Source organism: Pyrgilauda ruficollis, unplaced genomic scaffold (assembly GCF_017590135.1).
Source record: "Pyrgilauda ruficollis isolate IOZ18807 unplaced genomic scaffold, ASM1759013v1 scaffold49, whole genome shotgun sequence".
Taxonomy (NCBI): domain Eukaryota; kingdom Metazoa; phylum Chordata; class Aves; order Passeriformes; family Passeridae; genus Pyrgilauda; species Pyrgilauda ruficollis.
Window position 1 is genome coordinate 3,600,991 of NW_024526488.1, and position 26,196 is coordinate 3,627,186.

Here is a 26,196-nt window from a genome sequence, read left to right on the forward strand (position 1 = left end):
CGGCCGGGCCGCTCCGGGCGCGCGGGGGGCGGGCAGGGCCGTCCCGCTCCGGCCGCCGGAGATCCGCGTCTCCCGCTCCAGCCCCGCCCGCCGCGCCCCGACAGCATCGCCGGGACCCGGATGGGGCCGCGCCCCCCGCGCGGTGCCCGGATGGAACCATGGTCGGGGCCAGCCCCGCTCCCCGCCGCGCCGCCCGAGGGCCCCGCAGCCGCCGCGTGCTCCCCAGCCGGCCCGGAGCGCATCCCCGAGGCGCGGCGCGGCCCTCCCGCGGCCGGGGCGGTGCCGCCGGCGACCGCAGCTGCCCCGGATCCAGTCCCGCGCGCCGCTTCCTGCGGCCGCCCCGCCTCTCCATGGCGGTGCCCGGCGCGGGTCCTGCCGGGAAGGGAGCGGCGCGGCTCGGCCTCGCAGCCTGAGCGGCGGCAGCGCCGCCATGTCCGGGGGCAGCAGCGCCGGCGAGTGGTGCCTCATGGAGAGCGACCCGGGCGTCTTCACCGAGCTCATCAAGGGCTTCGGTGAGGGTCGAGCGGGGCCGGGCAGGTGGTGGGGGCTCCGCGGGGCTGTTCCTGCACCGCTGGGTGCGAGCCCGCTGTCCTGCCGGGCGGGGAGGGGATGCGGGGGCTCGGTTGCTGCGGGGCCGGGAGGGCGCTGGGACGCGCTGCCGGTGGCGAGCGTGGCTTCCGTGATGTCCGCGGCGCTGGCCCGGCCCGCCCTGGCCGGCCGCGGGCACCGCGGGGTCCGGCCCCAGCGCGGCCTGCGCGGCCCGGCCCGGCCCTCGCCCCGGCACCTGTTGCTGTGCTGCGGGACGGACGTGCCGCGTAGGGTCACAGCGTCCTTCAGGTTGGAAAAGGCTTCTCAGATCACCGAGTCCAACAACACCACCTTGTCAGCCAGACCGTGGCACTGAGTGCCATGTGCAGTCTTTCCTTAAACACCTCCGGGGGCGGTGACTCCATCACTTCCCTGGGCAGCCCATTGTAATGTCTCACCAGCCCTTTGAAATAATTCCTCCGAATGTCCAATCTGAACTTCGCTGGCGCAGGTTAAGACTTAAGGCTGGGAAGGTGTTCGGGTTCCAGAGCTCCTGTAGTTCGGACGTTCGGGGAAAGGGCTGTGTGCCTAGGCTGAGCTGTGGGGCTTGGCAGTGGCTGGATAGCCTGCAAGCGGCTGCCTGGCCTTCCAGGATGTTAAATTTTCTGTTGAATTGCGTTTAAAATCTTTGGTGAAACTGTGAATATATGGTTATTACAGCAGCCAGGTTATTCTCAGCCAAAGAACCAAAATTATTTTACTCTGTGTTTCACTGATTCATAGTTTGTCATGTCTTTTTCTCAGAAACAAAGTCCAGACATGCTTCTTTTACGTTTTTATTTAGCTCATAGATGAAACTTCCACATACTAAATATTTGAACCTTTTGGGCTGTGTACTATGCACATGTCTTGCTTGAGTGTACAGCATTTTTGATCTACTACCGTAGGTCTTTGTCTGGAGACAGATGTTTAAAGTTCTGCTTTGGGCTTGCTGATAATGCCTTTATAAACAGTATTGTTCACACTTAAGTGAGGGACATGAAGTGATCAGAGATACTTAAGCTCCTCTGCTTCTTGTGCAACTCTGTTGTAAAGACAGTATCACTGTACACAGGTTCAGAAATGCCTGAAATAATTTTTCTCTGCCTGTCTTGTTTGGGTTTCTTTAATCAAGGTCTCTTAAAGCCCACAGATAGACTTTTCCATAGCCTGCATATTCTACTTGTAAATATTACATAATGTCTTTGTGTTTTCTTTCATAAGTCTGACTTTGCTGGCTGCATCCCTTTTTAAATGAGTTAGTTGAAGAAACCTTTATTTTTTCCTTATTTCAGGCTGTAGAGGAGCACAAGTTGAAGAAATATGGAGTTTGGAGCCAGAGAACTTTGAAAAATTGAAGTAAGGCACATGTTTTTTATTCACGTTTGTCTGAAGTCCCCGAAAGAATGTGTACTAAACTCAGGTGTGGTTTTGGTGGACCTTATGTTTGGGGCATTTTGTGTTTGTGTTTTTTCCTTCAGTTTCTAGAGAAGTTCAGTATGATTTTGATTTAATGGAATACCTGGCAGTTAAATTGATTTTCATTAATGTGTTGGTACTTAATCTAGTTTAATCAGGTTTTGAAAGAAGTGCTAATAGTAGCTAGAATGTGGAAGTAGATTTCTAATGATTTTTCCATTAGCTTGCCTTACAGCTCTTAACAAATTCTTAGGCGAATTTCTGTTCCTTGCTTTATCTCCCTCCCTCCTCACATCCCATGATGTTGTCTCTGTTGTCTTAAATTATTTTCCAGTATTTAGATACCTTTGTAACTCATTTTTCCATATAGATGTGAAGGCAAATAGGCTTTTTATAACTGATAATGACTGGTGTCATGTGGAACAATTTTGCCCTCACTAAGCAACATTAATTCTTTTAACGTTTTGTTCATGATGCCCATATGTAAATATACTGTTACCCATGTTTACATACAGGATTTTAATACAAAAATATCATTTAACCTGGACCATACTCTTGTATCTTGTGCAAATATCCCATACTTGTAGGATTAATTTTTCAAAAGGTGCAGGAATTGGTAGAAAGGATGTACTTCTAGAATTTTTGACTGAAGATATTTGACCAGCAACACTTGAATGGCAGAAATGTTGCCTATGAATTGGTTTATTTGCTGTCTGCACCATCAGAATATTCACCTGTTTGTTCATTAAGTGACAGCTTTGCATATCCTGGGAGATGTGTGTTTTTCTAGTCCTGAGGGATGGCCAGCTTCCATCCTCCCTTCCCATTTACACCTGCAATATTTTACACAATGTATAAACACTGGGAGTGAAAGAATATAGAAGCATGTTTGTTTTCTAAACAGCAGTTCTGTAGGCACACAGTGTGTGGTGACTGTGAGTGGGGCTGGCCCAGCCTCATCCCCAGTGGGTGCAGCTGTGAGCAGCAGGTGAGCAGCACTGACAGCAATGAGCCATGGAGTGCCCAGGGGCACTGAGCAACCACCAAGGGGAGCAGAGGGCACACAGGGGCACTGCATCAGCGTGAGGGGATAAAAGGCTGGGCTGAAGGACAAGAAGGGTGGATGCTTGTAGCCTTCTGAAGTGACTTGGTGTCACTCTGTGTGGGTTGAAGCTTTCTGATATTGTATGGTGATACTCTGTGTACTGTGGCTGTCTCAACTGCAGCATGTGCTGTAACACAGGTCCACTGAGAGATTGTTAAAAAGTGCATCTTAGATTTCTGGTCAGAGCTTAGGAAAAGTTTTTTGTGCAGTACAGGTGTATGTTTGTCTTTTATAGAGAAACCATTTGTGGCCTCTTTTTGGTGATGACCTTAGATTTAAGTTGATGAATAAGTTTTTGTCTTACAGTAACTGAAGATTTTGTAAGACCTATTTCCTTTATTGATAAATTTTTGTATTCTGGAAATACTAAATACAGTGCAACATGTAGTAAAAGCTGTTTACTATTCGAGACATGCAGTCCAAAAGGCAAGACATGCTTTTACTAGAAGAGACAACTGGGTTTCTCTTACTTTTGGTGAGCTAACTCCAAGCATGAAGTTTTGGGAGAGCTCCTCTTTGGGCATTTTATTTGTGTCTAGAAGGATTACCAACCCTTTTGTTCCTGTTCTTGTATATGACTGACAAATGCTTTGATAGCTGTTTATCACTAACCAATTCAAATGAGAGTTCTGCAACTACAAAAGGTGCACTAACCAGGAAAACTGGTCCTGACTTTTGAAAATTAGTTGCTAAATGCTAATTCAGATTGGGATTGTTTAGCACAGAAAGAAGCCCAAATTGTCTTCTGCCTAATTAAAAGAGCACATATGAAAATTTCAGTGTAAGTTCCTGGTATTTAGAAAGAATTAGCAGAATTAACCATACCAGCATACAGCTAAACTACAGTACAGAGAATTTTAATATTTTTTATCAGTACTTGTGACCTTTTTACTATAAATTTTGTTTTTCAGGCCAGTACATGGGCTGATTTTTCTCTTCAAGTGGCAGCCTGGAGAGGAGCCAGCAGGTTCTGTTGTCCAGGATTCCAGACTGGATACAATATTTTTTGCTAAGCAGGTATGAGAAATCCAGTAATTGTTTTAGCTATATAATGAAACAGAGCTTTTAATTTTAAAACAAAGCTATTTTTTTTCTTAATATGTACACAGAAATCAGTGTTTTGCAAGGTAAAATAGCTTCAACAAATTCTGAGAGTAGGAGCTGTGTATTGCCAAAGCAAATCAGTTTGATCTGTCAAGTCAGACAAGAATTGCAACTATGGAAGAATAAAGCTCTTATTTATTTGTCAGCCCTCACCCATAAAGTAACTCAGTCTTCTGTGCAGAAGTGACTTGGTAAATGTTCTCAGCAGGATGAGCACATTACTTCTTTTGAAACCACTTTCAACAACTTGTTGGAAGAAGTCTATTTTGGTCCTGTTTTTGTTTCTTATTTTTCTCAAATGCTCTGAAGCTGGGGCAGTATTATGTAGGATAGCGCTTTCCTTCAAGGGTTTGCAGACCGTTTTGGCATGCAAGTTTTAAGTATTCAAATCAGAAAGGTGAATTTAAATTAGAAATCACTGGGAAATTGGTGTAGCTGATGTAGTCCATTGTGTTTTATTAAATATAAAGTAGTACTGATATTTTTCTTAGAGTTAACAGACTGCTGCATCTTTTGCAAGAAAGAAAAGCAAGAGAAAGTGACCAGAGTGAAAGCAGGAGCATTTAATATGGGTATTTATTACAAAACATTGACATCAAAGGGCAAATTATTAGGATTTCTGTGAAGACTGTTATATGGTCTAGTTCTTGGGAGGTTTGGGGGGCTTTTTTTTTGGTTGGGTTTTTTCTTATTTCCCACCACAAATGCAAATTTTGAATGTAAATTTCAGGATATGAAAAAATCTTTTCACACTTCTAGGTAAAAGTATAGAAATGTGGAAAATAATGCAAGTAGCCATCCTGGCCACTCTGTATCTGCACTTCTGTTTTGTTCTTTTTATAATCATGCTGTTGTGGATCAGCTTTTTCAATGCTGCTTCTCTTCATTCTTCCCCTGCTGTAGCTCTTGAGTCCTGCCAAGCACTGCCCACTGTTTTTATGATGCAGAGATCAGTAGCAGTTTGCTAATTGTCTTTATAGTTTGGTAGCTCTCATAGAGACTGGTTTAGGTTGTGATTTCTACCTAACCAAACATACTGTTAGTAGCCATGGGCTGTAGCTAAAGAACAGCCGTGAGACAAAGAACTCAGAGAAAATCCTTGATGTAACTTTCAAAAGGTAGTTACATGGCGGGAGGAAATTACTCTGATTGGAATCTAGAGAGGGATTTCTTTGGAGGATGCTGTTTTGTTTTTTTTTAAAGTGAAGGTAAATCGTCCCTCACTCAAGGGATTTCATCTTGAGTCCTGTGAGTAGCTGAGGTTGTCCTAGAATTGCTGTTCTTGTGAATGCTGAAAAGTTTCAAAGCATTTGAATGCTTGCTCCACTTCTTTTTGCCTTTTCCACCCCCTTCCCTTTTTTGAAGCTTGACACTGTTTAAAGCAATAGCTAAGAGGAACTTTCTTGAGCTTTACGACGAGATTGCAGAATGTATATCACAAAATTAGGATAATGTTAGATTTGATAACAAGCCCCACAAAATTAAAGGCTAACAATGAAAGGTCTTGTTTATTTTATAGTTTTACTTTGAAACATTCATATTTTAATGTGCTCTTAAGCTGAAACCTCCTTTTTAATTGTCTCTCTCTTTTACCTGCTGCCTTTAAATAGGAGTACTGGAGTGACTCTTAATTTTAGCATGGAAAGCTATTTCTAGAAATTTTGACTCGTACAATAGTACTGCCTGGTACTGGCCACTAGATGGCATGGAATAGATGTTTCAAAAGTCATTTGCAAAAAGTTTAGAAGTAGTATCTTTTCATTTTTTACTGTTATCTGTCAATCAAGTGTAGTGGCTTTGCAAAATTAAAACATTCCTTGAAAGCATTTATATGTTTGTGTTTCATATCAGTTCAGTTTGCCTAGACTGAGCTATTGTGACTGAACAAGTAGAAATAGGTACAGAGAAATTGTTATTAAAAGTCAACAGAAAGAAACTGCTTTGGATATTTTGGAGGAATCTGTTTAATACCAGTTTAGCTCTGGTGACTTTCACACTGAAGAAAATTAGTCTGGGTTAGAGATCCAACTTGACAAGCAATGTTTTGAGGACTTAGAGTTTTATTGAGCAAGTGTCTGATTTTATGATTTGCTGCTGATGAGAGCAGGGTGCAGTGAAATCCTGTGAGCCAGTGACGCTCATCCCCAGCAGTTTCCTGTGCACAGTATCTGGGCTGCTCTCTGCTGTACTGAGATGTGTCTGTTCAGCAAGTCTGTAGGACAAAACTGGTAACAGGTAAGTGAGAGAGCAGGGGTTTCTTTATGATAGTGCTGAAGTTACTGCACTTCTCTAAACCACAGTCTGGATCCTTCTGAGTCACCCAGGAGCACAAAGCAAGATGAGTATTAGTATTGAGTATTTGTATTGTGAAAGAGCAAGTCCTCCCAGCCGTCGTGCAACTGGGTTCATGTGTATTTTTGATTTCCTCTGTATGTTTTAAGCCAAATTTTATGCTTGCTTTGAGGGTCTTTCCAGAAGACTTTTTTCTTCATTACAAAAGGGATCATGTAAAATTACACTATATTCATTTGTAGGCTGAAACCCCAGAACAAATAGATTGGTTAGGGCAGTTTTTATGACATTTAAGGTTATTGATCTGTTGATCAGGATCTTCAAAACTGTCATGACACTGGAGCCTGAAAAATCTCAAGTCTTTGCCTCTCTTTCTTTTATCACACATTTTCTTCTTTTAAATGTTCCCATCTAAAGACATTTGGTACAATTGGTTTTACTGCAGGCATGTTTTCAAGTGTCTTCCTGAATCCTTGTTGTGTGAGCACAACAAGGTTACTGTTAATATATCAAGAGTTGAGTAGAGGAGATAAATTTTGTTTCTGTTCAACTCTATTACGTGTTCAGTCTTAAAAATTGTTTCATTGTGGGGAGCTTTATTTAGAGGTAAAAGGCTACAGCTCTCAAACTGTCTAGTAAAACATCTTTAAAATTGAACTAGGAAACACAGTTTTGGTAAGAAGCTTGTGCATGCTCCCATTTTTCTCATTTCCACTTCCATAGTGATGTTGTGGTTGAATTCCAAATAGTAACTAGATCTTGCTCCAAGTTATATCATGACTGTTGGGGGGTTGAATTTTGAAGTCTGTCTTGTATGCATGCATATTAAAGGGGTGTTTTTTAATGGTCACTTTTATGTGCACTCATGTTAAATTTGGCCTCCCTGTTATGCCTAGGTATGGTTTGGTCCTCTAGTTGAGGCCAGAGAACTCTGGATGATCTTACATACCCTTTGAGCTAGGATACATAGGCACCATGAGGTGAGTTAAGGATACAGTTTCAGCCTTAACTCAATTTCCTGATTTCTGTGTTGCTTCAGTGGGCCCTTGCTGTTGTTTTCACACACAGTGGATACATGATTACAGCTGCTCAATGTATTCAGCTCCTGTCACGCTCTTTAGAGGAGCTGCATTCTCTGCTGAGCACTGCAGAAGTGTCCCTGGACAAAAAAGAATGCCGTTGTTGCAGATCTGAAACTACTTCTTTTGAGTTTACTAAATTCTTCAGCTTTTAGTATGGAACTATTGGTATCCTGCCTTTCCTAGGTGCCTTGTATTTATTTTATTTTGCATTGTCATGACAGAACATTAACTTCATTAATTGGGAATACCTTCAGAAGGAATGTCTTATAAATGATAGTTAATAACAAACCATTGGTCTCTAGTTATGTTTATGGTACTAATGGAAGTATATGTATTTTTTTCCATTTCCAGTACTTAATTGATTTCAAACTTACATGACCTTTTCAGATTTGATAGCATTAAGATAGACCAGATATCTGTGTTAAAGCTAAGTTTGGGATAACAGATAACTTACAAGTACAACTTCAAGACCTGAAAAAAATCAGAAAATTTTCAGTAACTGAGTATAGCTGCAGAAAGGTTATATCTTTACTCCAACAAAATTTTAATGGAAAAAATTATGTTGGGTTTCTAAACAAGAATAAATTGTGCACCTTCATGCTAATGCTGAATTTTTCTTGTTGAGCTCTGTAAAACCAACTGTTCTGTAATGTTGGAATGTTCAGTAAGTGAGTTCCAAGGATTTGCTGGTTATACTACCAATTGCAGCACAAGCTTGTCCACAACTTTTTTGATAAACAAAATACATAATCCATCAGGTAGAAGATGTGAGTCAATAATTTAAAGTGCTTCTGTCTAAAGTTGACCCAGAAGGTCAGATCTGATCCCTAGAGAAAGGTGCATGCTTAGGAAGTAATGCATCTTACTTAGAGAGTAGCCTAATCAAGTGGTTCCTCAGTTTAAGCTGAGCTTCACCTGGGGATAGGTCCACCTTCTCTTGATACATTTCTGTGTATGTTTGTTACAGTTTTCTTTTCAAGTATTGTAAAATACACCTTGAACTTTTGCCTACAAAATCTTTTGAGTGTCTGCTTTGATTGGAGTCTTGTGTGTTGATCAATCTAATACCTTGCCAAGACTTCCTGGATAGAAATACCCAGGCAAATGTTGGTATTTCTGGACAGATACAGAAAATCCTCTTAATCCTCAAGTCCAAATAGAAATCTTTTGGGAACAACCTGCATTTATTATCACGTTACCTAAATGCAAAGAATGTTTTCTGCTAATGCTGAGGCACCCTAAGTAAGAGATACACTGGGAATTAGAGATGGTATGCTGGAGGATTCTCCAGGCTGTGTGTGGAGCAGTGCTGAACTGGCTGCGTGCACAGATGGCACTGTGGCTGTGTGACAAATGGATCCCACGCTTGCCTGCATTTGGTCCTGCAGTCACATCATATCACTCTGCCCTCCTCACCCTGCCTGTGAGCCAGCACTAGCTAGAGATTCCCTTGTTCCATCTTGGTGTTCTCTTGTGTCATCTACATCCAGGAGCACACTGGATTTTTATGCACATCACCTGCATTTCCTTCTATTCTTCTGCTACAGGACTGTTGTTGCTGCCTTTTCCTGGACTTCTGCCTCTCACTTGACTGAAGTGCTAGAATGTATTTCTACAATGTATTTTCATTTCAACAGCTGGAGGCTGTTGCTCTCAGATCCATACATCTTTTGCATAGTGTTTATAGTGTTTTCTAGCAGTGAGACTTTGTTTAGCTTGGTCCCTATATACTTCATCAGACTTGTTTCATAATGTAGTTGGAATACAAAATATGTTTGAAGGCCAATATTTGATGAACCCATTAATTCTTTGCAAAGTCTAATTTTCCCTCTGATTCTATGTTCTGTTTCAAGCTTTTGTATCTTGCTCTTCAGTAGTTTCAGTGTTGATCTTGCTTCTAGGCACAAAATCTCTCCCTTTCCTTGTTTTGAAGCCATTATTGAGTTGTCTGTAAAGATAGCAACTGGTTGTTCCATCTGATTTTTCAGCAAAATTAATTGCCATTTAGTCTGTCCCTCCTGTAATGCCCTGTATTAATTATCATTTACAAATACAATTTGCTGTAGTGACCCTGCCTTCATTGTAACAGCACTGTTCTTACAGTGCATCAGCACAGGTGTCAGTGCCTTCTCTTGCTTCCCTGTCAGCTCAATTACACTGCATCAGCTTCATCCACCCTGAGCCACTTGAGATTTCCCTGCTTTCATCCTAGCACTACTTTACCACTGTCTCTGGTAACAGTCTTTAGTTGTATCTCAGAGTCTTCAGTTCTTAGTTCTTTTTCCTGTGTTACAGTGTAATTCAAAGTATGCCATCCTGCTGGTCTGGTGGTTTGAATTTTTCTGCTGCTGGTTCATTATTTTGCTGCCCTGGATGGATTTTCCTTGTATGTCCTTCATTTTCCATCTGTGTATTCTAACCCTTAGCTGGTGTACCTGCAGTTGGTTTAATTTCAGTTTTGGCTGCTGTAATCTCTTCTGTATGTGTAGTTGACTCCCTTGATTACTGTTTAAGTCAACTAGATTGTATTTTTCTTAAATTAAGAAATGCTTTATTATTTACCATCTGCATATATACATAATCTGAACTGAGAACACCCTGAAGTATAGAAAATAAATTTATGATGAGCCTTTTAGTATTTATTATACTAGGTTTTCCTTTGTTAGGACTAGCCTTGATTGTAAAGCAGGTTGCTTGGGATTTCTCTTTTGTTTTTTTTTTTTTTTTTTTTTCCTTTCTTGTTGGAAGTGGTTTCACATTCATGGCCCAGAACTAATTTTCATGTTTTTATATGAAAGGCACATCCTCTCTGGAAGTTTTAAGTAGCATTTTCAATTGCAAAATAGTCTCAAAGACTAATGATACATTACTCTTTCCTAACCTATAGCTCTCTGAGAAAAAAAACTGCTAATATAAAGTTTTGTATTATGGCCTCATACCATTTGATTACAGTGCATTTAGTTAAATCTCAGATTATATTTAATAATCTTTGCAGCTTCTTTCTTTAAATACAGTGTTTTAGTTTGGTTATTAGTAAACAACATTAAAGACATGGCTTTAATACAAAGGGGATTGTTTATATTTTCTAAAAGTGGAATATTTAACACTGAAATATCAAACTAGTAGCTTTAACTTGAGAAGGATAGTTATATTAGACAAGTATATTATTCAGCTAACCGTCATTTGAACAGTATCTACATCTTGGAACACTTTTGCTAATTTATCCCTAGAATACTTGAAATTTTTTGTCCAATAAAACCTTTTAATAAAAATTTTAAGTTCCATAATGTGTTTTATTGCTTCAAACTAAATTTTTTTGACCTCTTACTCCTAGTAGGAGATCTGATTATTTGAAGGACTTTTCCTGTGAGAGTTGACTTTTTTTTCAGGCCAATCAATTGATAATTGATTGGCCTGAAAAAATCTATAACACAATCTATTGATAATTGTTAGATAGGTAACACAATTTGGGCAGCTTGCTTTGAATATTACTGTGTGTTTTTCCACAGGGATCCAAGGATTTTTGCCTTTCTTCCACGCCTTTCATTAATCACTTTAGAGAGATGGTGAGGCAGTGGAATGACAGTTCTTTGTGGAGGACAGCTGTGAAAGATGAGTTTTATCTGTGAATTGTATATGACAGCCACACAGAGCTGATTTTATCCTAGCAAGGACTTTTCTGTAGCTATCCAGGCAGCAAATCCAGTCTGTGTTAGGGTGCAGCTCTAATGTGAATCAGCATAAAAAGTGTGTGTGTGTGTGTAACAAAAGCAAACACAGTTTGGAGTGAACTTTTGTCACCAGTGCTGACCAAATTCTCCATGCTTTTTTCTAGGTCATAAATAATGCCTGTGCAACTCAAGCCATAGTAAGTGTGCTGTTAAACTGTGCTCATCAAGACATTCATCTAGGAGAGACCTTGTCAGAATTTAAAGAATTTTCCCAAAGCTTTGATGCTGCAGTGAGTGACCAGTTTTCTGCATTTTGAGTGTCACAGTGTTACAGCTGTGGTGGTTTACAGGTGTTTTGTTACTTCCTTTCAGATGAAAGGTTTGGCACTGAGCAACTCAGAAGTGATTCGGCAAGTTCACAACAGTTTTGCCAGGTAACATATGTTTTAAATCTGGCCAAAATTTGAGCAAATCCTTTTTAATCTCAGGGGTTTTAAAATTTTCTTTGCAGACAACAGATGTTTGAGTTTGATGCAAAGTCTTCAGCAAAGGAAGAAGATGCCTTTCACTTCGTAAGCTATGTTCCTGTTAATGGGAGACTATATGAGCTAGATGGCTTAAGGGAAGGACCAATTGATTTAGGTAACATTTTACATTTTTGCTGAACATCTTTTATTTAACAATGGCTTTTTGCAATAAATTGGTCATATGTTATAGGCTCAAAGCAAATTATTTATTAAAATAAAGAATATTTTGAAAGTTTTCTGAATGTGCTGTAGGCTTGTACTTGTTCCTTGCAGTCATTTGTATTGTTCTAGTTTTGTTGGTCTGAAAATACAATTTTCTCCCTGTTTCCTCCATGTCTCTGATGCTCTCTTTTTTCTCTTTTTTCATTTAGTAATCAAATGATCAGGTCCTGCAATCCCTTCTAAAACCTTGATAGTTTTGTTGCAAGACAAGTTTACATAAAAGGAGAATGTATAAAGCTGACTCCAGACACTTTTTTTCTTTTATGTTGTTATATTCTTGTGTTTACGCACTGCCATCTTTCTTCTTAGCAGATGTTTCCCTAATGGTTTAAAAGAAAATAGCTTTGTTCTGTGTAAGACAGTCTTCTGTTTTGTAATCTTTCTTGAGATATGTGTGCCCCGTTGAGTCTTGAAAAGCTCTGCGCTGCCTATCATGTGTCTGTACTTTAGAGTCTGATACGTTGTCAACATGTTCCACACTCCATTCCCAGAGTGTTTTCCCAGAATTGTTGACAATTTTATTTATGTTTAGGCTGAGCAACATCTTGCTGGTTTATCTTGTCTTTAGACTGTCCAAAGGTACTGTACAGTCTTTGGACCTAACAGTAACATCATTTGTGTGGTCACAAGATCATGAGTCTCTAAATTTACTTTAAGGTCTTGAAATTGCTAAAGAGGCATTTCAGCTTAGAAATGACCTGTGCGTATCCTGTCATGTATCTTGAAATCAAGTTCTCTATCATATATCCTTTTAGGGTTTTTCTTTCTGCCTGACTTTTTAACATTATATTGCATCCACATAGATAAAATCAAGAGTTAATATTAAACAGCTGTACCTGGTCCGTAGTGTTTTCATTTGTTGTCTACTTCAATGTTGTCAGACCAACTAATTTCCCTTGTGTCATAAAAATCTTATGTAAAATACTTTCCCCCACCCCATTATTTCTTGTTATGAGCAAAACAAATGTTAGGTGCTTATGCCCTTCAAATTTAGCTTTGTTCCATTGCTTTGGTCACTGCATTATCTAACTGTTGTTATTAATAAAACATCTTCCACCTCCTGAAAAACCACCTGAGTAATTTCAGACTGCAGTAGCTAAAGAAAACTTGTTATATACTCTGAAGTTGCTGCATAAGCCTGAATTATATGAGTGGACTTTGAAATAAATTTTGCCATGATATTCCTTTGTTACATTTTGCAAAGATGAATATTTTTCTGTGTTCTCCCCAGGTGCATGCCATCAGGATGATTGGATAAGTGCAGTGCGGCCCGTCATAGAGAAGCGCATACAAAAGTAAATGGTCGTGATGCCTTTAAAATATAGCACCTTACTATGCTTGAAATTCCATTGTCTTAACTTCCTTCAGTTAAAGGATTTCTGCTGAATATCTAAGCAATGACACTTATGCATCATTTCTTTATGCATATCACTGTGTGACTTGAGAACCTGTTGCCCAACATGAGGCAAATGTGATGATAGATAAATCTCAAATACACTGTGCTGCTGCATAATTAATTCAAGTAGGTGTCTGTGTAGTGAAGAGAGATCCTACGAGTGCTCTGGAAAAGAAGATTGTTATCTGTTGCACAGCTGTGGATCTTTGTGAGTGAAAGCTAAGAGTGTCATGACCATGAATAACATTTGCCTATGCACTTAAAATTATTAGATAGTCATTCTGTCCATACAGCTGGTGTTTAGAAATCTAAAGTTTTTCTTAGGAATGGCTTGTCTTAGAAATTTAAGGTAGAAAAACATACTGTGGAACTTTCCTACTTCTTAACTCTGTTTCCAAACTGCAGTCCCAAATTTGTTAGAAAAAAAGTTGAATTTATGCCATTCCAAACTGCAGTCCCAAATTTGTTAGAAAAAAAGTTGAATTTATGCTATTTTTAGAAAACAATTCTAAGTTTTTGGTTGAAGACTTATTTTTTTGAATTTATGCCATTTTTAGAAAACAATTCTAATTTTTTGCTTGAAGACTTATTTTCTTTTGATAAGCAAAACAGGACTATCAAGCTGGTTTTGGAGAATTTAACCTCCAAAAGGCCTGCTAGTCTAATTGTTGAATGTACTTCTCAGACTGTGTGGAGAAGTCTCCAATATTTTCTAACATGTAACAGTAATGAGAAGGTAAAAACTATTGCGTGAAGCATCTTCTGTAAGTTCTGTTGTTGTGTTTTCTTTTCTTTTTTCGGACAGTTTCAGTATTTGTTTTGTGACCACAGACAGGAATAGTAAATTTTGGGGAGAGAAGGTAATTAGGAGTTACATACTGGATAGAGTTCATTTGTGGTCTGATTTTATTTTGTAACAAGATTGGATCTGTAGCACAACTTAATTTAACAGACCCATTTAAAATTTTGTTTCCATGTAATGAAATCAAGGAGGGGGCTTTTGAGTTGTCATGTTAATAACTAATTTTGAAAGTGGGTTGTCTTTGTTGTTTTGTTTTTCTGTTCCTCATTTAGATACAGTGAAGGTGAGATAAGGTTTAACCTGATGGCTATTGTGTCTGACAGGAAGATGATATATGAGCAGAGGATTGCAGAGCTACAGCAGCAACTGGCAGAGGTAGGCCATGGAATTTAAATTGCTCAAGTAGTTCCCTGATAGTTCTGTCTGATGGCTTTACTATTCCCTTCCTTGCTCCCAATGGAGCAGTAGCAAAAAAGCAGGGAATGATTGCTAGAGATCTGTCCAGCACAGTGTGGATGCACTCAGTGCTGCAGCTCCGAGCTGAGCACTCAGCCCAGTGTTGACCGTGTCATTTTGACTTTCTGCCTTGACTCATTTGCTGTGGTGCTGGAAATGTTTTTTTCCCAGTACCTGCTTGTAACTAACTGCAGAAATTCCTGGTATGTACCTATAATGGTAAACAAAAATGAATCTTTCTGTGATAGAAATACCCTTGAGACAAAACTTGCTTTTGAAAAAGTAAAATTTAAAAATGGAGTAACATCATCCATTTAAATTTTTGTTTTGTGGAAGGAGGAGCCTATGGATACAGATCAAAGTAGTAATATGTTAAGTTCTATACAATCAGAAGTTGCAAAATACCAGATGTTAATTGAAGAAGAGAACCAAAAATTAAAAAGATATAAGGTATGTAGTCTTTGCTTTTCTGATGAAATTATTGGAACAGTTGTAAGATCAAGTCAGCTTATATTTATATGGGAGCTGTGCAATGAATGTGAAGGAACTGGATGGGGGCTAGAAGACTGTTCAGCTGTATAATAATTCTGTTAATGCTTTTAATTTCTTTTTAGATTGAAAATATTAGAAGAAAACATAACTACCTGCCTTTCATCATGGAATTGTTAAAGACTCTAGCAGAGCACCAGCAGTTAATACCATTAGTAGAAAAAGTGAGTATTTCCTAGCTGATAGTATATTACTATGATTCTTTACACCTTCTCTTTTAAATAAAAGAGCCCCTGCCATTTATTTTTCCAAGTTCTTTGTCAGGGACGGCTCCCCACAGCCCTGTGGCAGCCGTGGCACAGCGCTGGGAATTTGGTCCCTCTCTCTTCCCTGCTCCTGTGCTCATTTACTGCCTTGGGTTTCCCCTTTCTAAGGTATCTAGCCATTAACATTGATTTACTGCTGAGGTTTGTATTAAAACTTTAATAAATAAGCAAGGTTTGGCAAGATAATTAAACTGGTAAAGTACTTGAATTGTACTCAGCTCTGTGCTGGTGTGTACTTATGCTTGAGTGCCAGAGGCAGCATCCCTGTTTTTATACTCACTGAGAAGGGATTTCTGAATTAGTGTAGTGAAAAAAGAGCTGTGTGTTATTTAATGAGTACATTCTTTAGCTGAATTTATTTAGGAAGGTACATTTGCAGGCTCATAGTTTTTAAGAGAGTAACTTGTGAAGTTTTAATCCAGTTTCATGTGAACAGAAGTCATTGATAACACCCATCAAGCTGCTTTCACAAGTAAATTACCAGTGAGTTGGTGGTAACAGATCTTAATTCTAATCACCGAATTAGATGCTGTTCTGTTCACTTCAATAAATGGTAACAAGCAGCAGCCTGAATTAATTCATAATTAATGTTTTGACAGTAAGTTGTTGGCTAGTATTGCTTCTGAGTTGTCCCCTCTTCTTGCCCAGTCTAAGTAAATTTGTACGTGCCAGTTCCTTACCAATTTGAACTATTTATGGTTGATATAAGTTAGGAGAATCTGTCTGCAAATATTTTGACAGGAACTTTTATGGGGGTTTTTTCCACTTATTTGAAAGATCTAAACCACTAAGATCTTGGTTCATTTCAGATTTTAATTTTGATCATTTATATGTCTGAATGTGGTGTTTTCTTGTGACATAAAATGTTCCCATTAGGAAGAGTTTTTTCTATGTTAAATGAAACTGGTATGGAGGTATGAAAAATGAAAGTTTAAATTATGTTTTTAAAATAGTGCTTTTCCCCTACAGAAGTTATGTAATCTCAGTTTCTTTTGCATAATTTATTTAAACCTGTATTTGTTTTTAAAAGGCTTTATACACTAACCTAATAAAATAGTAGTAGGATGCTTCTGAAGGGTCCAAATTTACATTTAAATTTTTGTTTTTCCAGCATATATTTAATATTGAGAAATGTATGTAATGGGTAGTCATTCAAAGCTCCAGAATGATCTTCATCTTGTCAAAGCTTGACATGATCTCCCCTTGTTTCCTAGGCGAAAGAAAAACAGAATGCCAAGAAAGCTCAGGAGGCCAAATGAAGATGACTTTACAAAACACATACAGTTACTTGCTTCTGATACTATTTTCATGACAACAAATAAAGCTTTTCATAAACTTCAATTTTTGTCCAGTGCACGTTTGCCAGTTGTAATGGTTTGTCTTGTACTGTTTGCATGGGTCTGACTCTTCCTTCCCCTGCATCTTGTGCATGTAGTACTGCTGAGCAATGTTTAGGTTCTCCTGGTCATATTCAGTATTTAACAGTCTGCCTGAAAGCTTGGGAAGTGGACCCTGAAATGTGCAAGGAAAATGTCCCCATTTTGTCCCACTTGAACATGATAATGATACAAATGCCAGAGGTTTAAGTATAAGCATGAGCTTTCTTTGCTCATCCCTACTAACAGTTAAAATCCTTTCCAGTTATTTGGTGACATAGCCTGTATCTTTGTTTTTATGAAGTATGTGTCTAATTTTTTTACAAAATGGAAAAGTATGAATTTAGCTGTAGAAACATTTGCAAAGACCAATGTATAATCTCAAAAAAAAAACTGCATTGCTTTAGTAGAAAAGATAATAAATATTCCCATTTTTATTTTGGCAAACTTTTTTCTGTGGTATTTTATTATGGGACAAGATGATTAGGATATGAAGGTCATCAGCCTTGTGACTTGAGTATATACATTCTAAATTTGAGTAGAAAGAAGGCACACTATTATATAAGGTATTCCTCTTCTGGAGTATGTTCAATTAAGTCTTCAAAATGAAGGTCATCAGCCTTGTGACTTGAGTATATACATTCTAAATTTGAGTAGAAAGAAGGCACACTATTGCTTTGGGAAGTTAATATTCTTGGATATAAGGTATTCCTCTTCTGGAATATGTTCAATTAAGTCTTTAAAGCACTGCTTTTTTTTTTTTTTTTTTTTTTTACTTTGAGAAGTAGTATAAGGAAAAAGGTGTATGGAAGATTATTGTTGATGACAACATAGCTGTGGAAGACACTTGAGCTGTGTCCCATAGACCAAAGGAAATGCCTGGGGAATGGAGTTCACTGGGTGTCCTGCAGGCGGCATGTGAGCTGTGAACAGATTATTTTGGTATGGATAGGAGCAGGCCATTGCAACAATACACTGTTTGAATTATTCACTGTCAGTGTACGTGTGTTTGTTTAGAAACTTCCAGTTTCTTCCTAAAAGACTAGGAAAAGAAACAGGAAAAAAAGAAAAAGATACAAAACATTGTTACCTGTGGTGCTTCGTATACATTGCATACATATTTATATAAACAGGATAACACTTTGGCCAAAGAAGCAAAACATAGACTGTGCTCTTACACTGCTGGAAGGAACTCTTCGAGTCATTGCTGTGGCTGGAAAGGTAAGCTCAGTTTTAGAAAAACCTGAGATCTGTATCTGTGTTTTGTACAAAATTGATCAGGTTAATGAGAACATAAACTCTTGTGAGAATTTCTTACTTTAGTAATCCACTGCAGCATTATTGTCCAAGGACACAGAAAGCCTCTTGCAGAGGAAGAGACATTTCTGCTTTTAAAATTACATTTTAAACTCTATTTCAACCTTTTGAAAACATTTGTCTGTCTATTTAAGTGGTAGCCTGATGACTTGCTGCACCCTGTCATCCTTGAAGAATTTTGCAATTTGATATTACAGGTCAGCTTAAATTTGTACTGAAGTCATTTCATTCTCCTCTTACTGGTGTGCTTGGGCACAAAAGGAAAAGAAATGTTGCTGAAGCAGATGATTAATTTTGCAATTATCAACAAGTTTTAGTAGCAATTGTTTCAGAAATTAGGAAACTATATTGCAAGCAAACTTTCTGGATTTGTGAACAGACAAAAAATGATGGATGTAAAGATCAAATTTTAACAAAATGTGTTACTCTAATGTGTAAGTGAAAAATGCTTTGTTTTTTAAAAAGGCTGTTTAATGCCAAAGTAGAACATTTCAAAACTAGTGTTTTCTGTTGTATTATGAATGTTTTTCTCATCAAACTTCTAGCAATTTTTTTACTTTTTTGCCAGATTTGTAGAACCATTTTTTCATAATGTGTGTCTAGGCTTTAAAGGCAGTTATTTGTATATTAGGACAGCATCACATGAATGCAGAGCTGGACAGGAAGTTGATCCTGGCGAGGCTGGGATACAGTTCATGTTCTCCTTGGTAGCTGGTGCAGTGCTGTGTTTTGGATGGAGCATAAGAAAAATGTTGGTAACACACTGATGGCTTCAGTGATTGCTAAGCCTCCCACAAGATCACAGCCTCCTCTCAGGCATCCCCCTACTCTGGCATGGAGCTCCTCCATGGCCTGCAGGTGGAATGCTGCATCCCTATGGACCTCCATGGGGTGCAGATTCACAGCTGCCTCACCATGGTCTTCTCCACAGGCTGCAGAGGAATCTCAGTTCCTGCTCCTGGAATGCCTCCTGCCTCTCCTTCACTGCCTCTCGATGTCTGCTGTTCCTCTCACATATTCTCACCTTGCTTTTCTCTGGCCACAATTACAACTGCACAACTTTTTCTTTATTCTTAAATCTGCGATCACAGAGGCATTACCATCATTTCTAATTGGCCCAGCCTTGGCCAGCATCATCTCCATCTTTGGAGACACCAGGGATTGGTTTTGCCAGACATGGAGGAAGTTTCTAGCAGCTTCTCACAGAAGCTGCCCCTATAGCCCCCCCCCCCCCCCCAACATACTATTTGGTAGTATATTTGCTACCAAAACCCAGGCCATGCAAACCCAGTACAGCTGGTTTCAGCCTCTGCCTCCCAAACCTTGTGACTTTTAGCAGATACACCCAAGAGATCAGTGAATTAATCTGTTTGCCCTCAACTGCTTTTCAGTGTTTGGCTCATCAATGTAGGGTAGAAACAGTTTTATCTTGTCTATTAATTATGCAAATAACTGCATAGATGCCTATGTGCTTCCTGTGGAAGGAAGTCAAAGGAGAAGGTGGGGTTTGTGTATGAAAATACAGGACACTCCTTTTCTTTCCTTTTTTCTTTTCCCAGAGCACTATGTTAATGGAAACAATAAGAAAAACAGCTGCCTGGGAGAGTCTGTAACAAACTGCTATATAAACAACCTTCTGATACTGAATTGCTGAAGTCCAACTACATTCAAATTGTAAAAACTAAGGACTTCAGAAGGAAGGTAAGTTATTTTATGGCTCATATTTTTCATGCAGGTAACACATCTGCCTAGCAAAGCCACAGAAACATTGGGGAGAAACAGACTGGAGATACTGTGGCTGTATGTACAAGAACAAGAAGTTTCCCTAACAGAATAGAAAGTGTGCTTCTCAAAATAGCTGGCATTTGTTAACAGGCTAAGAGCTGTGCATTCTGTGTGCCTCAATGAGCATATAAAAAGAATTGATTCATCTCTGAGAAATTGGTGACACTTGCAAAAAATAAATTAGTTTAATATCTCAAAAATGTATACACAATGTAAGCTCTATATGTGCTCACAGGATGTTCTGATATTTTCACTGTTTTTTCTTTAGCAATTATATCAGTAGCTTATGTAGAAAAACAACATCAAAAATAGCTAACTCACCAAACCACAAATACTATCTCTTTCTGTCTGGTAATAAGAGCTAATTCCAGTATTACTACCTTTCACTCAACTTAGGCATTTCTTTCAGTGATTTTCCTTTTTCTTCTTTTGTAGATGTTGCTTCTTTCACCTGCTAGACTCAAACAAGAGTAGGGAACATCATTATGGCACGTTAGATTATAAAAGCCTTCAAGAAAGTGTGAAAAAATATTTTATAAACAATAAAAAGATAGCAACTTCTTTTTACAACATCTGTAATCTTCTTAGGAAAGTTCAAAAAAAGAATAGTTGAAATACCAAATTAAAACAAAATCCTTAAGCGTTAAGATTAATGATGTAATTCTTGATGAAAATTTACCAAAACCAGAAGAACATACACAACAGGAACAAACTGTACTGTACATTTACAATACAGAAATTTCAGTGTTTCCTGCTGAAATCGAACTGCTAGAATGATGTGTAACAGCTTTCTACCAGTACAGAAATGACAGGAAACTGAGAATACTGTGCTGAAAAGAAACTTAAAATTGGAGGAGGAAATTCTTATTAAAAAGGTGGGGAATTGCATGTGTGCCTGACAAAGAAGACGTGATATGTACAATCTGGTAAAAGACTAACAGAAATTACCATACAGCTATGATCACCAAAAAATAATCTCAGCGTACCTAAACAAATTTTGATGGGTTTTCTTTGAAAATAATATTTTTACCTGTTTTTCCAGCATATGCCGCAGCTCCATATATAAAAATATGTGTATTACATATATATATTTGTGTATTAGAAAATTGGTTTTTGTTTACATATCTCTTTTGAAAAGCCACTGAGGAGTTAAAAACATGTCCCTCTGCAACTTCCTGAACAACATACTTTTTAAAATAAAGTCTCTGAGAACTGAGATCTGAATAAGCAGCAGTTCCTTGAGATCCACACTAATATAAAAACACCTAAACAGGCTTTATGCAATTATTTATGTGTTAGGATTAGCTATGGTTGACTCTTGATTTTCCTGTGGAAACTGATAGTCCTGTCTTGTATCAGGTGTTCTCAAACCAAACCAGTACCAAACCTGGAGTCTTTATGGATAACACAAAGCAAGAATAATTCCAGAACATCATCAGCACATTTACTGCAGAAATGTGATGTGATTAAAGAGATTTAAGACAGTCCTACCTTTTACGTGTGGTAAGAGTGCTTTCCCTGGGAAATTTCATTGGTAAAATTATTCAGATGGCACTTGAGTCATAATGTAATTACAGCATCAGAGTGGAGGATGCCCAAGGTGCAGTGTTTGGAACAGGAGGCCAGGCCATTCCTCATCTTGCTGCTCCTTGCATTGTGAACATGAAAAGTTGCTTAACCTTTACAATTTAGCTTACCCTGCAAAGGCTATGGCTTTACATGCAGCTAAGCAAAGGTACTAACTGTACCACCTCACCTGTCTATCATTTTCTCCCAGTTTTATAGTACATGAGTAAACCTGCCAGAAAGCAACAAAAATTACATTGTTCATTTAGGTGGTTTTCAGCTTTATACACACATGCACTGGAATTCTTATAAAATATAATTGCCTTATATGTTGGGATGATAAACAATTATGTTACCTTCCTAAGCTCATTAAGAGGCTGCTGTAAAATGTGATGCAGTAATGTTATGAAGGAAAAGAACAAATTTTAACTTAAGTACCATTGGAGCAAGGAAAGGAAATAAGGGGTCATACTTCTGCTTTTCTGTTGAGACAGAATAGGAAAGGAAATACAGCAAGGAAGTCAAGTGCAAGATAAAGTTGTGGCAGCACACAGCACTTGGCAGAGGCTCCTGCCCCTGCCCAAGGGGACTCAGAAGCCAAGGAGATGGTTACTTCAGCAGAGGGCACTGGAGTGTGGTGTGTGGTGTAGTACTGGCTCTGCCTTGCTCTGCTTAGTGGAACTACAGACTTGCTCTGCTGCAAATTCTGGTACTTCTGTTGCTTCAAAACTTTTATCCCAAAAAGAGAGGAGATGTGCTGAATGACACTGGAAAGTCTGGGATTGGAGCAAAGCAGTCAATGACACGTAAGCAAAAAGGGCAATAAGGAGGAGAATCTGGGGCATGTACTCATCAATCAGCATTCTGCATCCCACAACACCAGTGGGACCAGGAGGATGATGAGATGGGATGCTTAAGGAAGTGAAACCTCTAATGAGAAATCATCAAAACCAAGTTTCTTACCTTCCTTATAATTTCTTCTTTTTCCCACAGCAGCTGCAGTCAGAGGGTATATTTACATAGACCTTTGCATTCCAAGTATGCTGGAAACACAAATGTTAATAATTGTATTGATATTCTACACATTTATTATGAACATCATCAATGAACTGCAAAAAAATTTTTCAACAAATCTGCTATTTGGTGGGTTATATAGTATTAATTATTTGTGCAAATTGTAAACTTGTGAATGCTTGGGAGAGAAGCTTTCAAGGAGGAACACTCATTTTACACATGGACTTCACGTTCCTTTAGATGCTCCAGGCTTCTTTTATACAAGGGAAACCAAAACCCTGTGTGTTGTGTTGGAGATACTGAGCATGTCCCCAGTGTAAGGCTGTATTTGGCTAACATTGTTTTATTATTTAAAATAAGCATGTAAAACTAGCTCCAATAGTTGCATCTGTATCCCATGGGCTTGGATGACATTCAGCATGCTCTTTAACGAGCATTAGATTTTTTTTTCAATGATTATGTTGGATAGATTGAGTCTTCTGCTTTTTGTCAATGGAATTTTATAAAAGTGCAGGAATTTAGGTTTTGTTAATGTGATGGTCAGTTTATTTAACATGATGGTCAAGCATATACAAGTGCTAAGGATTTTCTTTTTTATTATCTGTGGTTTAGAATTTTCTCTGTGTGAAATAACAAGGACATGCTTGCAGCCACCTGGAGAAGTATTTCAATCTTGCCTTCCATTCTGATATCACAGGTTTCAAAATGAGAATTTTTCCTTTATCAGCTTGACAAGTCACATTGCTAACTAAAATAGCGAACTGAAATACTGCCAAGACATTTAAAAAATACACATTTCTTTTTTTAAAGACAGCTATCCTGGTACCACAGTTCTAGAGCAGTTTTATATAGAAGGAGTAATATAAAAATTGAATTGTGAGATGATACCATTTGACAGTTACATTGGTATTTTAGGTATTTCTCTCAGTCATAGAGGCTAAAATGGGGAGTCATTTTTAATGTATAGTTTGAAGAACATTACTAGTGTGGCCACAAATGTCAGATCTTAGAACCATGCCTACACATTATCCCTTTTCGGATGGGAAAAAGGAGAGAGAGAAAGGAATTGAAAATTGAGACTATATGCAGTAGAATAAAAACTAATTCTTGTGGGCTTTTAGGAACATAAAAGAAAGAACAATGTAAACAAGTGGAGATGAATTATAGCCGATTTAATGATAAGCTGAACTGATATTTGAAAACAGTAATCCTAAAGACAAATAACATTTTGTGCTTCAAATGCTAAAAGCAGTGTATCACACAGGAAGAAATGCTGCATAGCTGGGGAAGGCAGACACTAAAAATAATCTAGGTTATCTAGGGGGATCAGATCCCAGCAAGAGAACAAGCTCATCTACAAATTTATGAACTTTCAGGAAATATAGCAAAGAATAACCATTAGAAAAGCCTGACTCTGATGGAAGTCTAAAGTGGGGTTTGAGAATTCAAGTGCTCATCTGTGCAGTTACATAATAAGAACAATAGGTGATTTCATATCCCACTTCTTTAAATTTCAACCATGTATTACTGTGGTAACCTGTGCTGTGCTACTGAAAATTGTTGTTAGCATGTTCCTACTGGTAATACAATTAAATGTTGAGGGAAAACATAAACTACATGAAAAATGAAACCTTTCCACAATAAGGAACCAAAAGGCCAAGTGGTAGAAGTCCCCAGACTGGAATATTAAAACCCAGACTGAACAGAACACCAGAACGCTGTGCAATCGCTTGCTAGAAACTAGGAAGTAACAGGATTCAGGCCCTGACCATTTCTAGCCTCTGTGACATTAAACCAAGGTTGCAAAGAACACCTACCATTTTAGCTATTCCTAATGCCATCTTCTGCTTCTGATCAGGACACTGACAACTCCAACAAGGTTCACATTTCTACTGTAACATTTAAAGAGGAGTCTGCAAAAGATGGCAATTGCTGATTGAGAAGTTTCTGTGGTACACAATATCAGAGTGGTTGGAAGCACCTTAAAGCTCATCTTGTTCCAAACCCTGCCACAGGCACGGACAAGTTCCACTAGACCAGGTTCCTTCAAGCCCTGTCCAGTCTACCTTGGACATTTCCAATTTACACTTATTTTCTAGCTCATCGTAAAGCTCTTGCTAAGTCAAAGGTGCTCTTTGTAAATATCCTGATCTTCTGTGTTCATAAGATCTCTATGCCTGTGACTGTGGCTAGAAAACTCAGTTTTCAGAAATTAATAGCTTTTCTTAATACTTAATATTTTATTTAAACACTGATCCTTGATACATGTTAAGGTTGTTTTGGTGGAAAAGCCTAAATAATAGAGATTATTTCTTTAGTAAAACAGATAGAACTAACACTTTTAGTTACTAGCACATTTCTTGTAAAGTTAATGAAAATCTGTCTATGGTCAGTACAAGAGTCAGAAATAGGAGCTGAAGAGTAACCTTGCCCAGTGTAGTTTTTCCCTGTGTGTAGGAATTTCTGTCTTCTGTCTACATGTCACAACCCAGTTTTCTTTTGCAGGCCTGCTCTCTCAAGTCCCTGGCTCTGGGCATGGCTACTTGTGACTTGACAATGTCCTATTTATATTGTATTTCCAGGTCATGCAATGCTGCACTTCAGATGTTGGACTGACATTAATACACTGGGTGCTCCTCAGTGTTATACACGGAAAATAGAAAAGCAGTGATTCCCTGCACAGCATCCTGCACAATGGCATCACAGCAGGACTGATCCCACAGAGTCTCTAGCTGGACATATATATGATAAAATAGATGGGCAATAAAACAGGACCACTGAATACTATTTTTGGTCTTTAATTTAAATACAGCTTCCTTAGTATTTTATACCATATAATGTTTCATGTTCTCATAAACAGGCATCAAGTGGATGTGCCTTGAAATATCCTGATGCTAAATAACTACCTCTTGTAACTTTTGTAATTTAAAACTGTCAATCAGTACGTGCTTAGTAAATGCTGCAATTCGAGTGACTGCAAGACATTCTATAATTGCGTTTTAAAATTTCTTCTGTATGCCAACTAGTTCTGAATGTGATACAGGAAAGCTTGGAGCGTCCCCAAACACCTTACCTGTGGTGTTGGTTAAAGCTAAGGATGATTTGTGTCCTGCAGCACACAAAGCTACGGGGGACCTTCTCCAGTACCGAATTCATCTCTACGCCTTCACTTGGGACTGGCGGGCAAAACCCCGAAAGCTTTGCCCTGCACGGCCACGTAGGAGGGAACTTAATTTGCGTTATTTTTCGCCGAAGTCAGAAAAGTAACCGGCTTGAGGCAATAAGTTGTGATGGTATGAGTCAACCGCAGGGTCCACCAACAGAGGTTCCTGAGGGAGAGAAAATGGCGGGCGGGGGCCCACAGCAAGCTCCCAAAACACAGAGCGCTCCCCAGGAGCCACTCCTGGTGTGAAAAGCCTCGACCTCCACCCCCGAGCCCGCTATCTATGACAACAGGAGCTGAGAGGGGGAAGAAGACCCCACCTGAAAGGAGGAAGGCATTGGAGACCGTCCCTGGCGGAGCGCGAGGTACCCTGCCCGAGACGGGCGATAGTTCCCCTGCCCTGCCCTCACGGGCTCCAGGCCGTGACTCGGCTATTTCTCCCCGTCCCGTCCCGTCGCGTCCCGGTTGCGGGGGAAGGCGGGCGCAGGAAGGGGCGGGTGGTGCGGAGAGGGAGGGA

General features: G+C 39.1%; 1 protein-coding gene and 1 long non-coding RNA gene across 11 annotated transcripts; one reads left to right on the forward strand and one right to left on the reverse strand.

Moving 5' to 3' along the window:
* Positions 1 to 6: 6 nt before the first annotated feature.
* UCHL5 (ubiquitin C-terminal hydrolase L5) lies at positions 7 to 16,799 on the forward strand. 3 transcript variants are annotated; one of them, XM_041479555.1, is made up of 11 exons: positions 7 to 512; positions 1,863 to 1,926; positions 4,003 to 4,108; positions 11,405 to 11,530; positions 11,613 to 11,674; positions 11,752 to 11,882; positions 13,221 to 13,284; positions 14,460 to 14,562; positions 14,980 to 15,093; positions 15,258 to 15,356; positions 16,673 to 16,799. In XM_041479555.1, the coding sequence occupies exons 1-11, from the start codon at positions 431 to 433 to the stop codon at positions 16,715 to 16,717; spliced, it is 996 nt and encodes a 331-aa protein (XP_041335489.1). In that variant the 5' UTR covers positions 7 to 430; the 3' UTR covers positions 16,718 to 16,799. The 3 variants fall into 3 exon arrangements, with proteins under 3 accessions (XP_041335489.1, XP_041335490.1, XP_041335491.1); XM_041479556.1 differs by lacking the exon at positions 14,980 to 15,093; XM_041479557.1 differs by lacking the exons at positions 7 to 512; positions 1,863 to 1,926; positions 4,003 to 4,108 and adding an exon at positions 6,992 to 7,467.
* LOC121360075 lies at positions 4,460 to 26,196 on the reverse strand. 8 transcript variants are annotated; one of them, XR_005956154.1, is made up of 6 exons: positions 26,000 to 26,195; positions 22,466 to 22,545; positions 21,693 to 21,734; positions 21,428 to 21,584; positions 20,317 to 20,390; positions 15,364 to 16,668 (listed from the first exon to the last, which is right to left on the reverse strand). It is a non-coding gene; the product is annotated as an uncharacterized LOC121360075 (long non-coding RNA). The 8 variants fall into 8 exon arrangements; XR_005956149.1 differs by having other exon boundaries at positions 25,590 to 26,194; XR_005956151.1 differs by lacking the exons at positions 21,428 to 21,584; positions 21,693 to 21,734 and adding an exon at positions 4,460 to 6,407 and having other exon boundaries at positions 16,504 to 16,668; positions 25,590 to 26,188.

Excerpts from the sequence above, each read along its gene's own strand:
- UCHL5 (XM_041479555.1), top strand. The coding sequence starts at position 431 with ATGTCCGGGGGCAGCAGCGCCGGCGAGTGGTGCCTCATGGAGAGCGAC. Across the intron at positions 513-1,862 it reads CGAGCTCATCAAGGGCTTCG|GCTGTAGAGGAGCACAAGTT; the intron begins GTGAGGGTCGAG and ends TCCTTATTTCAG. Across the intron at positions 4,109-11,404 it reads CAATATTTTTTGCTAAGCAG|GTCATAAATAATGCCTGTGC; the intron begins GTATGAGAAATC and ends GCTTTTTTCTAG.